Source organism: Cryptotermes secundus, unplaced genomic scaffold (assembly GCF_002891405.2).
Source record: "Cryptotermes secundus unplaced genomic scaffold, Csec_1.0 scaffold1161, whole genome shotgun sequence".
Classification (NCBI taxonomy): domain Eukaryota; kingdom Metazoa; phylum Arthropoda; class Insecta; order Blattodea; family Kalotermitidae; genus Cryptotermes; species Cryptotermes secundus.
In genome coordinates, this window is record NW_019745101.1 from 70,501 (window position 1) to 86,186 (window position 15,686).

The 15,686-nt window shown below is 42.5% G+C and overlaps 1 protein-coding gene across 1 annotated transcript in view; it reads right to left on the bottom strand.

Annotated features, from left to right (window-relative positions):
- LOC111875018 (leukocyte tyrosine kinase receptor) overlaps nt 1-15,686 on the bottom strand; it is a gene marked incomplete at its 5' end in the record, with an annotated part of 164,894 nt that overhangs the window by 68,036 nt on the left and 81,172 nt on the right. The window contains 2 exon segments of the mRNA XM_023871021.2: nt 10,528-10,665; nt 13,079-13,207. Coding sequence (XP_023726789.2) covers nt 10,528-10,665; nt 13,079-13,207 — 267 coding nt within the window.

Sequence of the window (15,686 nt, forward strand, 5' to 3'; positions counted from 1 at the left end):
CGTAGGATGGTGAACCCAAGAGTATCGTTATTCAAATTACAATGTGTACATAACCGACGACTGTCGGCTATGAAAGTGTGATGTACATAAGTGTATATAGAGTAGACGAGTAGACCGAGTGAAGGGGATGTGTGGTGTTAATGACTTACTACCAATCACACCCTCTATTTCCCCGTTCTCCCGTACCTCCCTGTGTTATCGGGACTATGAACTCACAGCCAAGAGGTAGTGAACAAGTCAAGTACCAAGTGCTTAGCCTTGCAACTGGCCATTCCCCAAGGGTGCAACGGCATGGATGGCGGAAGAGGTGGAGAGATTCCTCCACTCCCCCCTTACGTCATAACAGATTGTGACAGCGGTGGGATACCTCCACGCCCCCTGTCACCACGGTGTAACATGAGCATACGGTCACAAAGTTCTACATGCTTTACCTTATCGTTTGCGAGAAGAGCCTGTACCAGTTGTAGGTGGTATGGTTTGTACACTAACTGGCGCCTCAATACACGCCAGACAGTTGTTTGTGATAGCCCAAGTTCTCTACTAGCACTACGGGTTGACTTCATTGGGCTACGCTCAAAGCTCACTGGAATACGCTCCACGTTCTTCTCCGATACACCCGATACACGCGATCGGCCGGGGCTTTCACCCTTACACAGAGAGCCAGTTTCATCAATTGTTTATTCCAACATTAAAGGTTCTTCCTCGATGGAAGTTGGATGTTAAACTTATGACGAAATGCACGCTGCACCGCAGTCGCAGACTCGCTTTTACTGAACTCATGAATGCAAGAAATCTTGTGCTGCATAGTAGCCATCTCGCTTACAACTGACACAGTGCTGGAGTGCTCTAGTGGTAGTACTAGAAACTGTACAACATCCTCTTTCAAATGTATTTTACAGAATTCAAATGCAACATATACTCGTAGTTCAGGAAATATAGCTAATTGAAATTGTGTCCATCTTTCTGAATCATGCTGTACATTCCAGTAACCAAGAAAGACTGTGCTAATGGACCTGCATATATTGAAATTGGCTGACATAAATTTGAGGCTGTATGTAGTTTCACTTACCTTGGATCAGAAGTTAACTGTAAAAATTATATCAGTGATGAAATAAAAAAGCGTGTACTTGCGGCAAATAAATGTCTCCATGGCCTTAGGAAACACCTGAAATCCCAATTAATACCCAGGAAAACCAAACTATGATGTATAAAGTATTTATAAGATCAGTGCTATCTTATGCCTCTGAGACCCGGCCACTTTCAAGATCGGATGAAAAACTGTTAACTATAGTTGAAAGGGGGATCTTGAGATATATTTTTGGGCCAGTGGAAGAAAATGGAATATGGAGGAAGAGGTATAACCATGAGCTATACAAACTCTTTAATGAACCAGACATTATTGGATTTATAAAGGTGAAAAGGCTTGAATGGGCTGGACACATAATACAGGCCCGCGAGAATAGAACCACCAAGAAAATGCTTAATACTAAACCAAAGGGAATAGGAGAGTGGAAGACCAAGATTAAGATGAGAAGAATGTGTGTGGCAGGACATAAGAATTTTTGGTGTAAAGAATTGGAGGAATGTAGCATCAAATGGAGAAGAATGGCGAGCAATCCTGAGGAAGGCCAGGGCTCACAAAGGGCTGTCGTGTCAGTGATGATGATGATGATGATGACCTTCCCATGTTAAATGTATCCCTTATGAAATATCACAAAGACCTTGCTCCTGGATGCATTTGTTGGCAAAACCTAAGCGGTGGAAAACACAAATGAATTCGGAACTTGTATGTGTAAGGTCACCTTTGATGAAATAAATATCAAGAGAATTGGCAAAGCATAATTTAGATGTAGAGGGTGTACAGAAGGTCTGATGCAATAAAGATGACATTGAATTCGCTAAGGTAATAAATTTTTCTATGATAAGGCTGACCAGTTTCAGGATGAGATGGGAGATCATGCAGAATACAAGAAGAGTTTTGAAATGCATATAAAACTTTAGTCAGAATACCTGAAGGGAATTGAATGCTTTGGGAGACAGTTATAAATGCAAGATTAAAATGTATAGGATTCCTAAAGAAAGAGGTCATACCAGGACCAACCACTTTAGGATAGGGTGTACTGGCATGCCTCTGTGAACATGGTAATGAATTTTAGGTTCAGTGAATGACAGAGTTTCTAAGCTACTTGAGTGACCCTTAATTTCTAAAAGTGGACTCAGTTCTATGAAATTAGATCCTTGGGTTCTACCATCAGATCTTGCCTAATTTACTGGCTTTAGAATTTATCCCACTGTATCAGTATTTTACTACTATCTTGAAATTTCATCTCTCTTGCTTTGTAATCTACATATTTCTCTGGCAATACCAAAGATATAATATAAATAAGATAAAATATAAATCTAGGAAAAGACTATGCTTAACAAAGACCTCTGTTTTGCACTGCCTACAACAGTTCAAGGAGGCAAAATGATGATTATCCCTCATGATATATGTTGTGTGGCAATCATGCATCACCACCCTGCTGCATACTGGAAACATCAACCGAACATCATCCAGATATTGTAAAGACTTCTGCTTTAAATTTCACATTTCCTTCTATACAAGTCAGCTTGTGGTCTGCACAATGGACTATATCAGTTATGTTCTGAAATACACCAAAAGCTTTTTTTATTGTTTGTTTTATTTGTACTATTTCAGGCTCACCACAATAGACACTCAGCATATTTATGCTTGTTGCATGCAGAATCTCACTGTTACTGGGCCTGCCATTGGAGATTCTCAAGTGATGGTCCTGTCATATTTGATGGTTGCAGTACTCCAAGCTTCAAGGCAAATATGTACACTAATCCAGTGCTTGGTCACCTTGGCAGTATAAATTCATGGTTGTTAACATGATGTTGTCTGTTCAATACACTGCAGATATAGGTGAGTCATGTCTAAATATTGTTCCAAGAGCCTACTACGTGGTATATTTTGACTGTGTAGTTAGTTTCTAAATATTCATATATTAACACTTTTATGCGATGTAAAAAGTAATTCATTTTCTAATAGATGTTTGTCTAATCGCTGTTAGATTTTTTGCCAGAGGGTCTATAAATCACTGCTACACTGTAAGAAATCCTACTTTTTATTTACTTATGAGCAGAGTTCTGAGATTTTGATGATGTTACACAAAAGAGATAAAAAAATAAAAAGATCTTGTGAGTTGACTACAGTAGGAATATTATCAGATAACATAGAAATTATGGCAAACTGCTAAAAAAAATACAGATATTTTAAAACAACTTACAAGAATGATAATAAATAGTATAATCTGTGCTCGATTCCAGTGATGTGTCATCTGGTGCAATGAAACAAGTGGTATCCTGGTTAATGTAGTTGCAACAATTCACAGACCATTACAAAGAACTGGCTTATTTAGAAAGAGTTCAAGAAAACTGGATAACATCACTACTATATGATTGATTTTTTTTTTAGTTTAGTTTAATCAGCAATCAGCAATCAGAATCTACATTCTATAGGCTAATATTATGAATGTTGAGATGACATGATGAGGAGGTGTCCAGCGGCGAATCCTCAGGAGTTCAAATCAGGTCAATTGGCCAGTTTCGTTTCAGTCATCTGTTGTATTCTCTTGTCGATAGCGTCTTCAGCAGTGGATTTTTGTGAGTTATGATTTTGTTGTGATGTCTGTTACTTTTTTTGTTGGATGGTGTCTTGTATGGGAGATATACCGAGATCGGTGTGGAGAGTTGCGTTGGAGACATACCATGGTGCTTCGACACAATGGTGTGTTGTACACAATCCCAGGGCTTGGAGGAATAATATTGTGGGAACATCCCACTTGAAGTAACGACACAAGACAAAAACCCCACAATATAATCTGATGTGGGAACCCCCACATACTAACACGCAGCTTCGTCTGTCTAGTAGACAGCATTCAACTTCTGCTCAAGCCAAGTCAATGTCACAAATCAAAGTCAAAGTCATGTTACAACTGACGGTCAGTCAGTCTGTCTGTCTTGGTGTCGAGCCCCAGCTGGGGCTCATGACTAGATGTTTTCTTCTTTGTGAAAGTTGCTGTCCTGTCCATTTGGGGCGCCCTCTCTGACCAGAGGTCGGGTCTGTCATTTGTCAGTCAGTCTGTATTAATAAGTCCACTCTCTGTATTTACATAATTTACAAATCCACACTTGTACCTTCTATGTACAATAATTACAAGACCTCTGTCAATCCAGGCATTGTACAGCAGATTATGCCCTATTTCTAGTAGTAATCGCTATCACAGCAGTCTAGTCACTTGAACGGGCGTACTCGTATGCCTGACTGCCACCATGTTTAAGCCTCTTATACTTTCTGTGGCGGGCTTCGCCTTGTCCGATGTTGCGAACATTCTCATTATCGTGATTTTGTTGACTTCTGCTTATTGCCTGCATAATTCTGTTATGTAATCATATACATATGGAATTTTGAATACCTTGTGCAATTTGCGGACCGGTGTGCGCCTTGGAAAATTGCCAATCATGCAGAGAACCTTGTTTTGTAGGTGCTGCAATTTCCTTCGGTAAGTGAGTGATCTCAATTCAACTCCAACTCCTTTGGATGTCCCTAATAACAGCTCTGATGAATCTCCCTGCTCTGGACTGACAGACCCAATTGACTCATTCAACTTGACCACGACCGATGCTAGCGAGTTTTGAGCTCCGCAAGTTGCAGTTGGGGTTGTGAGCACTGATTGGCTAGCACACATGATGATCTACAGGTGGGCTGGACATCGAATTCTGTATAAATACGAGTGCTGGCCACAATGTGACATTGGGATAGAGAGCGCGACCACCAATTGGATTCATCAGTCAGAGTCGATGATAATTAGAGTGGAGTGGAGATTCGTTTGGTGGTTAGGATAGGATCAGAATCTGAAGCAGCAGCATTGAAGATTGTATGTTTGACATCATCACAGCGATACTTCATCACCAGATACGGGGTTGGAGTGATAATCATTAGTGTGCTGTAGGGTCGAGCAGATCGGAGGAGCAGATCGACTGGAAGTCAAGTGTTTATTAGTAGTGTGTCACTGAGATAGGACAGGACTGGTTTGAAAAAGGAGAGATTGGTTGACCCAGTGACAGGATTCTTCGATTCATTCTTTGTCAAGTCAGGAGAATGGCTATGTGTTAGGAGGTCGGATTGATCATTGAGCAACATTGCTTGTGGATTCAGTGCGGGCAGTGAGTTGTGTCTCACTATCTTCTAGTCTTATACGTCAGTACTCGGCTGGGTTGTTGAATCTGTAAGTGCCGAGCCAGAGATGGCTAGCGTCCCTGTGCCGGGGTACCAGGCATTCTGGGCCGATAAATGTGCCGCTCTACAGGCCGAATTTAAAGAAATTATTAAGCAATACCCCGATGCCGAAACACAATACAGGCGCTTATTCGACATCCTGTGGAGCATTGAGGACGTGGCCGGCTTCACAACTGCTGCGATTGGAGAAAGTGCAGAATGGGCGGCAATAGTAAGCTCCGCCGACGACAATAGGTTTAATTACTGCAAGGCCCTCTCCGGCAAGACGCTGTTCAGTGCGCCCTATGGAAATTATACAGTTACGCTGAACGAGTTGAAGTCCATGGTAAAGGCCAGCGCATCAGGCACAATTATTCGAGCCCGGGAGGAAGGCTTCAATGAAGTCCAGAGGAGGAAACGACAAAGTACCGCTGAATCCACACCGACTCCTAAGAAACCAACGGCAGCGGTCGAAAGCAACCCCAAAACAGATGCTGCCACCAAAAACTACTTCGCCTCCCTCAGGGAGGAAACGATGGAAACGGACACTTCTGGCGCAGAAGCCACTGCGCTGGAGGAGGGAACCTCAGGTAAAGCAGGCAGCCCCCCCCAATAATTCTCAAGTCCATAGTGAACCTCATTCAGTTGCAGAAGCAACTGAAAAATGTGGTCAAAGGCGACTTCGAGTTCCGCAGTACCAGAAACGGGAGCAGAGTCCTCACCAAAAGCATGGCGGATTTCGAAGCCGTCAAGTCCCATCTATCCAACAACAAACTTTCCTATTTTACATTCTTTCCCAAGTCCCTAAAACCCATAAAGGCTGCAATCCGTCACCTCCCTCACAATACCCCTGTGGAGGATATATCTGATGGACTGGTGACACTGGGATTTGATGTGGTTAGCGTCAAACAGATGACAACCACCCGCGGGTCGCCTGCAGACGAAAGAATAGCAAGAAACCTTCCGATCTTCCTTATCACCCTACCCAGGATGGCAAAATCACAAGAAATCTTCGAACTACAAAGCCTTTGCCACATTTCCATTCGGGTTGAGGCATATGGAGCACAGAGTGGCCTTACGCAATGTCACAACTGCCAACAGTTTGGCCATGTCTGGGCCAATTGCAAACAACCTCCCCGTTGCATGTGGTGCGGGGTTGGCCACCTGGGCAAAGAGTGCCCTGAGAAGGAGAACGCTGCCTCCACTCCAGCTTGCTGCAATTGCGAATTGAATGAAGGAGAGAAGCCCTATCCCGCCAACTATCGGGGCTGCAGACACGCGAGGGAGGAAATGCAGAGGAGGAAATCGCAGAGAGCACCCAAAACTACAACGGGAAGGGTGTTCTCCTCGAATATCGTTACCCCTGGAGTCTACTTCGCGGCGGCGCTCCGTGGCAGCACATCGCAGAAGCAGCGACCTCAGAATCTCCAAGCTCCAGTGGCAGTCCGACCAGAAGCCACGAAACCGAGCGTCCCGGGTCCTTGTACAGGAACAATAAACAGGTCAGTCAACTCAGGCTACTCATGTAAACAGTCCATCTATCGACAATATGTTGAGAGTAGTGACTGTAGTACAGCAGATTATGACAGAGGTCAGTGGTGCAGTGTCCGAGGAGGAAAAAATAATGGCCAGTACTAAAATTGTTCTAAACCTAATGAAACAAAATGGCCACTAGAGTTCATAGGCCACTCAAAGTCATAGCATTGGGAGGCAGCGCTATGAGCTCAGTAAACAGCTGCAAGACCTACACGTAGATGTGGCCCTCTTTTCAGAGACACATATGAAACCTCATGAGAGGTTCTTTATTCAAAATTACCACTTTTATAGAATCGACCGCCACTCGGGCAGAAAAGGCGGAACTGCCGTTGCAGTAAGAAAAGGCATTCCCCATAACCAAGTAGACCTACCACCCCTTGTTTCAGTAGAAGCGACAGGGGTCTGCATACCAATTGGTACTGCTTGCAGCTGTTTATAAATCTCCATGCAAAGCCTGGAGTGATGCTGACATCACTGAGCTCTTAAGCTTCAGACGAAAGTCTATTTTGGCAGGTGATTTGAATGCTAAGCACCCATTTTGGAATAGCAGAGTTTCAAACCCCTCAGGCTTGAAACTAATGAATTTATTTGATATGAGTGAATTTGAAATTTCAGCACCACAGTGCACCACCCATTATTCCCCTGCGGGAAATGGTGACATATTAGATATTGTGGTTCACAAAAATATCACATTGTCTGATGTCATCGTCTCTGATATTTTGGATTCAGATCACCTGCCAATAGTATTCCACATACTGGATCACGTTAAATTTAGGAATCTTTCGGAACCCATTGAAAAATTTAGAGATTGGGAATGGTTTCAAAGCCTCGCTTCTGAATTAATATCACCTAAACTAGAAATTCATTCGGGGTAGAAGCCGATAAAGCGGCACGCGACTTTGCAGCCTCTATTTCTTCGGCATTTAGGTTGTCGACAAGCAAAATTATACTTCCGGACATAAACAACGATCTTCCTGGTCTAGATCGTTTGATAAAATATAAACAGAGGCTACGAAAACTGTGGCAAGAAACCAGGGATCCAGCGTGTAAAACGACAGTCAATTGGGTCACCAAATCAATCAGGCGAATGACCCGAAAAAAGGCACTTGAACAGTGGGAAACAAATATAGGTAACGCTGAAGTCACACCTCAGATTATATGGCCCATTGCGAAATCTCTCCTTAAGAGAGATGGACCAAGGGCACCAACTGCTATTCATGGTTCTTCTGGCCTTAAATTTTATCCTTCTGAAAAAGTCAACGAAATTGCCGACTGTTTGGAAATTCAGGTCACGCCACATGACCTGTGCGATGAAAACCATGACCAGAGGGTGGAGGCTAGAGTTCAAGCTCTGCTGGAAACCGTAGGCGAGAACACCCCTCAAAGGATCAGACCATGTGACGTTCAGAAATTAATAAAATTCCTGAAATTAAAAAAGGCCTGTGGAATTGACGGCATCCCAAATGCATTCCTCAGGCACCTTCCAAGGCGACCATGATTTATTCAATCATTGCTTTCTGCTCTCTCATTTTCCAAATATTTGGATGGAAGCAAAAATAATAACTTTACCTAAACCGGGTAAAGACCCGAAATTTCCTCAGAATCTACGTCCAATCAGCCTCCTGTCCACGACAGGAAAACTATTCGAAAAAGTAATTTTGAAATTCCTCCGTAAACATATTGAAGAAAGAGGCCTGCTCAACGCAAGTCAGTTTGGTTTTCGTCCATGTCACAGCACGACATTGCAATGTATGAGGTTGGCGGACCACGTGACCCTTAATTTCAACAATATAATGTCTACGGCTGCAGTGTTCTTGGACATCGAAAAAGCCTTTGATACCACGTGGCACTCAGTCTTGCTGTATAAGTTATCAAAATTGGTATTCTCGAAAAGTTTGACCAAGCTTATTGGGTCCTTTCTTTCTAAACGTAAATTCAGGGTCTCGGTTGAAGGCGAAATGTCAACGCCAAGGGAAATGCAAGCATGGGTGCCGCAAGGTTCTGTCCTTTCCTCTACTCTTTTCAAATTGCACAAAAATGATGCCCCCCACACTCATTTGTGTTCACCTGGCCCTCTTTGCGGACGACGCCTGTCTATATGCGTCAGATCGCAAGGAGGGTTTTATTGTTAGAAAACTCCAGCGCAGTCTCAGCTCAATGGAGACCTGGTGTGAGCGCTGGAATATAAAAATTAATGAAGATAAGATTTGGGGGGTCTACTTCTCTCGTGGTCCTCGACCTCCTGAGTCTTGTCTTACTTTAAATGGAAGAATAGTAGTGTAAATAGTGCAAAATATCTAGGTGTAATCTTCGATAAGAGAGTGACATGGAGATTACACATAGAAATGATCGAAGCCAAGGCCTTCAGAATATTCATTAGAGTATATTCCCTACTCACTAGTGAGCGATTAAGCGCTAACAGTAAACTGACCGTCCACAAAGCTCTTATTAAATCCGTATTGACTTATGCTGGTCTCGACTAGGAGTTTGCGGCAGATACCCATCTAGTGAAATTGCAGCACCTACAAAACAAGGTTCTCCGCATGATTGGCAATTTTCCAAGGCGCACACCGGTCCGCGAATTGCACATGGCATTCAAAATTCCATACGTATATGATTACATAACAAAATTATGCAGACAGCAAGCAGAAGTCATACAAAATCATGATAACGAGAATGTTCGCAACATCGGACAAGGCGAAGCCCGCCACAGAAAGTATAAGAGGCTTAAACATGGTGGCGGTCAGGCATACGCCCGTTCAAGTGACTAGACTGCCGTGATAGCGATTACTGCTAGAAATAGGGCATAATCTGCTGTACAATACTTGGATTGACAGGGGCCTTGTAATTATTGTACATAGAAATAGTAATTAAGACTAGTATTAAATTCTATATTATATATCAATACTGATAATGGACTGACTAAGGCTCACAAATGACAGACCCGACCTCTCGGCAGAGAGGGCGCCCAAAATGAACAGGACCAAACTTTCACAAAGAAGAAAACATCAAGTCATGAGCCCCAGTTGGGGCTCGACACCAAGACAGACAGACTGACTGATCGTCAGTTGCAACATGAGTTTGACTTTGACTCGCTAGCATCAGTTCTTCGATCGTCCTCACTACGACAAAGACAGCTAACACGGCTACTCTGACGTCACGAATCAGCAATAGCTCTCCCTGAACCGCGCTGAGACAACGGCTCTGCCATCTTCCGCACCAGTGGCAGCTGTTTCTACCGGCGCACACAGCACCGCATCACCGGCCAGTCAGACCAGCTGACCGACAATAAAGAAGACCTGGTCTATTACAGAGCAGCTAACGCTACTAGTGCAAGCACGTCGAACAAACGGCCCATATCAAGGCCCGCAAACTTGTGAGGAACTATTCTGTAAATTCGAGAATAACATGTACAATTGTTATAGTTTTACGTGGTTGTCTCTTAGGACATCGACATCGCACACTGTATTGAACAGGCAATTACATGTGTACGTTCACATGCACTCACACATATGCACGCAAGGACGCACAGCACAACTGCAAGATGTCCCAAATGCACAAAGATAGTACAGGGCTCTAAAACGTTTTCAGTGTTCCTATCATGAAAGAAGAAGCTATGCCTGAAACAGATTTAATTTTCTTACACATCAAGAACCCTCTACTTGTACAAGATATACTGAAGAGCTCCTCCTTATGCTAGAGAAACTGACCTGATGCATTCTGGTATGTGTGATCCATATGAGGGCCATTAGGGGATGAGCCATTCTGTCGCATCCACGACATCCCCATGTTCTTCCAGCCACACAGTCCCTCTTCAAATGTGCAGTGTGAGTAAGATGGAAGTTTATCTGTCAACAGCAGCACACATTGTTACTAGAACCCATCAAATAAACCCAATAAAATATTAAAAATCAATCAGCCAATGAACATTAACCTGTTTACAATAAATTAATTATTTGACACAAAGAAACATAATTTCATATTTGGAGCCATATTGTTATACTTTTTTTTTATGCTAGTGGGGTTAGGCTAAGTCCCTTGTAATGCGGCTACTTCTGGCCTATTGTACCAGCCCCAGATGATAGGTGAGGGTTATTGTGCAGCAATTGGAGGAATGAAGATTGGCAGGGGAAACCGAAGTACTCGGAAAAAACCTGCTCCAGCGCCACTTTGTCCACCACAAATCCCACTTGACCAGACCCGGGATCGAACCCTGCCCGCCGTGGTGGAAAGCAAGTGACTAACCCCTTGAGCTATGGCGCGGCCTAATGTTATACTTACTAGACCTATACAAGACCATACTTTATTTATTGTCACAGTGTTTTAAAGTATTATAGCTGATCAGTGATACAATAAAACCCTATATTTGGTATCATTCTGATGTAGGTAGATACACAGAATGCAGCAAAATAAACTGCCATTAAAAGATTAGTCACTAACAATCTGTAACAAGGTTACGTTTTTAGGCTTGACCTTTGGTTGCCCATGAGGATAAGCGTGAAATATTGCAAGAAGTAGAGAGACAGTGGTTTTAACTGTATTATGATCCATATTGAGGAAGATGCACTCTAACTATGGTTTTGACTGAACTTCACACATGCTAATTCAATATTTTTACCAGATAAAGTGTATATTCCGTGGAGAACGGCCCAGTCTACAAAAAAAAAAAAAAAAAAAAGAACTATCATCAATGGGGAAGTCAGTACAGAACTTGAGCACTACAGTAAGTTGGTCATATGATATTACCACATCATGATATATTACAGATGCACTTAAATTAGCAATTTATCTGAAAAATATTGTAACGTGTTTTTCCACTGAAGACGCCGTTCGGATTTTTAATGGGTTTATTCAACCATTTACAAATCGTAACTACAATTAATTATAACATTGTTGTGGGTTTAGACAATTTACAAACCACACACAATAATCTCTTCACATTGTCTTAAATAGTATTCTCTTATTCACAGTACAACACGGGAGCTATACCAGTGTCACTGTATTACACACCCCCAGTACCGTCTCGCACTATCGCCTCTAATCACACGTTCCGGTATTCTTCACGTTCACGATTCACTCGCTACAACTGAACTCGGCGACTGCTACAATTCAACTGACTCCTTAGGCTGTCCAGTTCTCTTATAAACCCTCAGCCAGACAGCGGAAAACGCGCCTCAATTCCCTGTTGCGTAAACGCCGTGTTTACAGGCGTTGCTCGGTAACGCTATCGAGAGTTGTTTATTGCTGTGTATTAAGCGCGGTATCCCCTGTTACGTCACTGTGGGAAGTGCTGTTACGTCACCGTGGCAATGGTTGTCTGACACAGTTGCTCTTCTGTTACGTCACCGCGGGGGAGGGGGTGTTTACCAAGCGTTGCGTAATGATGGAAGGAGTGGTGGTATGTGATGTCACTCGCGCGACAGCAGAGTTCACGTGACCCCTACTTCCTGTTGAACCATGACGTCACAATATGTATGTACGAGTAATAAAAAGGAATTCTATTTTGTTACAGATGTGTATTAATGCATTCCAGTCCAGTTCATTAAACTGCTGCTGGCCCTTGTCAGCATAGAGATTCTTGATTCCAGGCCCCACAGGACTCATGGCCATATTTTACTTTCTGGAAGCTGAGTTATGAAGGCCCCCAGAGCTGTCAGGCAGTAAAATAACCCATCTTCTCAGAAACATTTTATATAAAATACCAAACTACAGTACAGAAAGCAAGTGGACAGTGCAAACTGACTATCTGTCAACACAAAAATTGTTTCAAATATGCACGTAATATGACATACACAAAAAGTTGTCTCAAAAATTTAAACTGACTCATGTAAAAATAGGTTTCTTTAACTGTTTTTACTTGCAACCATATTTTCTTATCAAACCCATGACCTGAACTCTCATGTTTTTTGGGCATATTTCTGTGTTACATTATGTTTAACTTCGCATGTTTATATATTTCCTATGGCATGATGATTATGCATAAGTGCTAAAATATATAGCTACATAAACCTAATCTTGATCCGTGTTTTTTTGGACAGCGTTATGATTCTGTATTTGTAAAGGATTTGTAGGAAGTTATCATGGGCTGAGGTACCATCCCAGACCTTAGCTGGAGGGACTGAGGAAAGCCGCAAAAGACCTCAATCAGGATAACAGTTGTCCTGGCTGAGATTTGAATGGAACATCACAAATACAATTCTAGAGCATTTTCACTATCCATATCTGCTATGTTTATTTGAATCAATTAATTGTTCCACTCACCACAGTCCTGCTTTTCGTCCTCTCCTTCAGGGCAGTCTTTGTGCAGGTCACACACGTACTGCCTGTCGATAGACACATTGTTGGAGCACATGAAGTTCCTGGCTGTGCTTGAGATCAGTGGTCGTGCCTCTAAACACAAGAACAACATCGTACATTTCTTCAATATGTTCAGGCTTTGGAACAGGAGTTTCTACACGTTTCTTATACACATTGCATGCAATAAAACCTTAAATTTTGCCTTGTATAATCATCATTTGTTTGTACGTTTCACCTTCCATGTCTACAAAATTTTATACATAAATTCTTGCTTCTATTTAGATCTTACTATACAGTATGATCGCTCTTTCAGTACAGTAGTGCCAAGGGTTCCATTCCCAGCAGGGTCAAGAGATTTTTCTTTTCTTCAAAGCGTCCAGACTAACTCCGGAGCCTACCCAGCCTCCTGTTCAGTGAGTACTGGGTGCTATTTTTCCAGAGCTAAGTCAGCTGGGGCATGAAGTTGACCACTCACATTTATCTAGTGCCAAGGTCAAGAATGGTGGAGCTACATGTCCACTCCCCATACATCTTTGTTGCATGGTGCTGAATTATTTGTGTACAGGGACATCTATATCTTTTATCTTACAACATAAACACAAAATGTACTCTCAAGTAATATGTTCAGAATAGATTTCACAGACTTTAATTCTAATTTCTACAATATTCTAAAATGTTTATAAATATTTCACTTGAGCTTCATGTAAAGTAGGCTTATAGAGGATGTATGTGAACAAAAATTAAAGTCAACAACAAACGCTGTCAAATTATGCTGAGTAGGGGTGGAAGATGAAATAGAAAAACATAATACTGAGACGTGGATGGCGCGGTAACGTAACGGTACTTCCCACAGTGGCGTAACAAGGGGACATCGCTGTAATATGAGGCAACAGGGAAAAAGGCGGCTGAGCAGTATGTGCTCAGTATATATAAGTATAAGTATATATATAATGTATATAAATAACATTTTATTATTATTATTATTGTTATGCCCCAAATATTATGTACAGCAGATATGTTTTTTTGGGTAAATTTGGAATAAGTGTATCTCGACTTTACGATTAAGAAATAGAAATAATGAAATGTACCAGGAAGCTTGGGTTTGCAAAGAAGTGTAACAGGCAATCGCTTTGTAATCAGAATGTTAGCACGACAGGTAATAACGCTGACATTGAGGAAGAAGCCATATGAAGTGGGTCATAAAAACTATGGCATGAGGAAAACGCTGAGTCGGAGAGGGCGGTAGACCTGAAAGAGCCAACCCCCTTTCGATAAACAGTCAATGAGTGGGCCACACCGACCCAAAATCACGTCAGGACGGGAGGGTGCATACACTCCCGGAACCCAGCGAATCAGCAAAAAGAGGGTACAATCCCTGGAGGAATCAATCGAAAAAGATCATTATTAATTGTCAAAGAGTTCAGCCGTAGGCTATCGCTGAGAGTAATGGCGATTAGTAGTAGTTGGTTGGTGATGGCGGCCTGTATCATCAGTACAAGTAAGTGAACCTACTTCATATAAACCATGAACATTAAGTGTGATAATATTAAAGTGCAAACCCCAGGGAGAGAAAGTGAAGACTAGATGGGCTAGGTTTACTGAGAAAGAGAGACAGAAGCGTAGGATACCCAATAGCAGGGTGACAGGAGTAGAGTTAACGTGTGTGCTACAGGATAATAACCCACATGTAATGCGAACCGACGAACGTCGGCAAATTGTGTATATATTATGTATATAGCGACATAGGAGAATAGAGTAGGATAGAAATGCCCTGTGATGTTAATTGAACCTAGCATTCCCTCAAGTGTTATCATCTTCCCTGCTGACTCCAGCCTCCCCCCGAATCCTCCAGGAGAATTGCAAACTCAAGCCAAGGCGGCAGATACATCAGTGATTGTAAATTTAACCGAGCCCCTCCTTACGGCATAACAAGATGATGGCAGCGCGACGCCTTGGTGGCAGCGGCGGGATACCTCCACGCACCCCTGTCACCACGGCATAACAATTATTATATTATGTTTATTATTATCAACAAGATTTTTATCAGACACAAATAAATGGTTTGTGAAGGCCCAGTTCCAGATCAAGAAGTGTAAAAATAAATTACCAGACATCTCACTACATCCAGAATATATCCTTACCTGTTGGAGAACACGTAATTATACTGATCTATCTTGTTCTGATCAGTGAGAAGATGTAAGCCCATTTCTTGATGATCTAAACCAAGGGTCTCCAAACTATGGCCCGCGGGCCAAATCCGGCCCGCGATGTGATTTTCATCCGGCCCGCGAAAGAATTGTGTAGAAATGCGCCAATTGAACTAATTTTCCAATGAGTACTGGTAAAAAATACTTATTCATAGATTTCAAATTCATTAATTAAGATTGTGTTTAAAATATTGTAACATGTTGCGCAACGGAGAACCCCTCCCTACCCAGCAGCAACGTGGCAACTCAGACCACAGGCGCGTGGCGGTAACGTAGCGCTCCCACCCACCCCTCCGCGGTGACGTAACGCGCAACGCTACATACCCGTAATCAACTTCCTACTGTGACGTGGAACGCAACAGGCA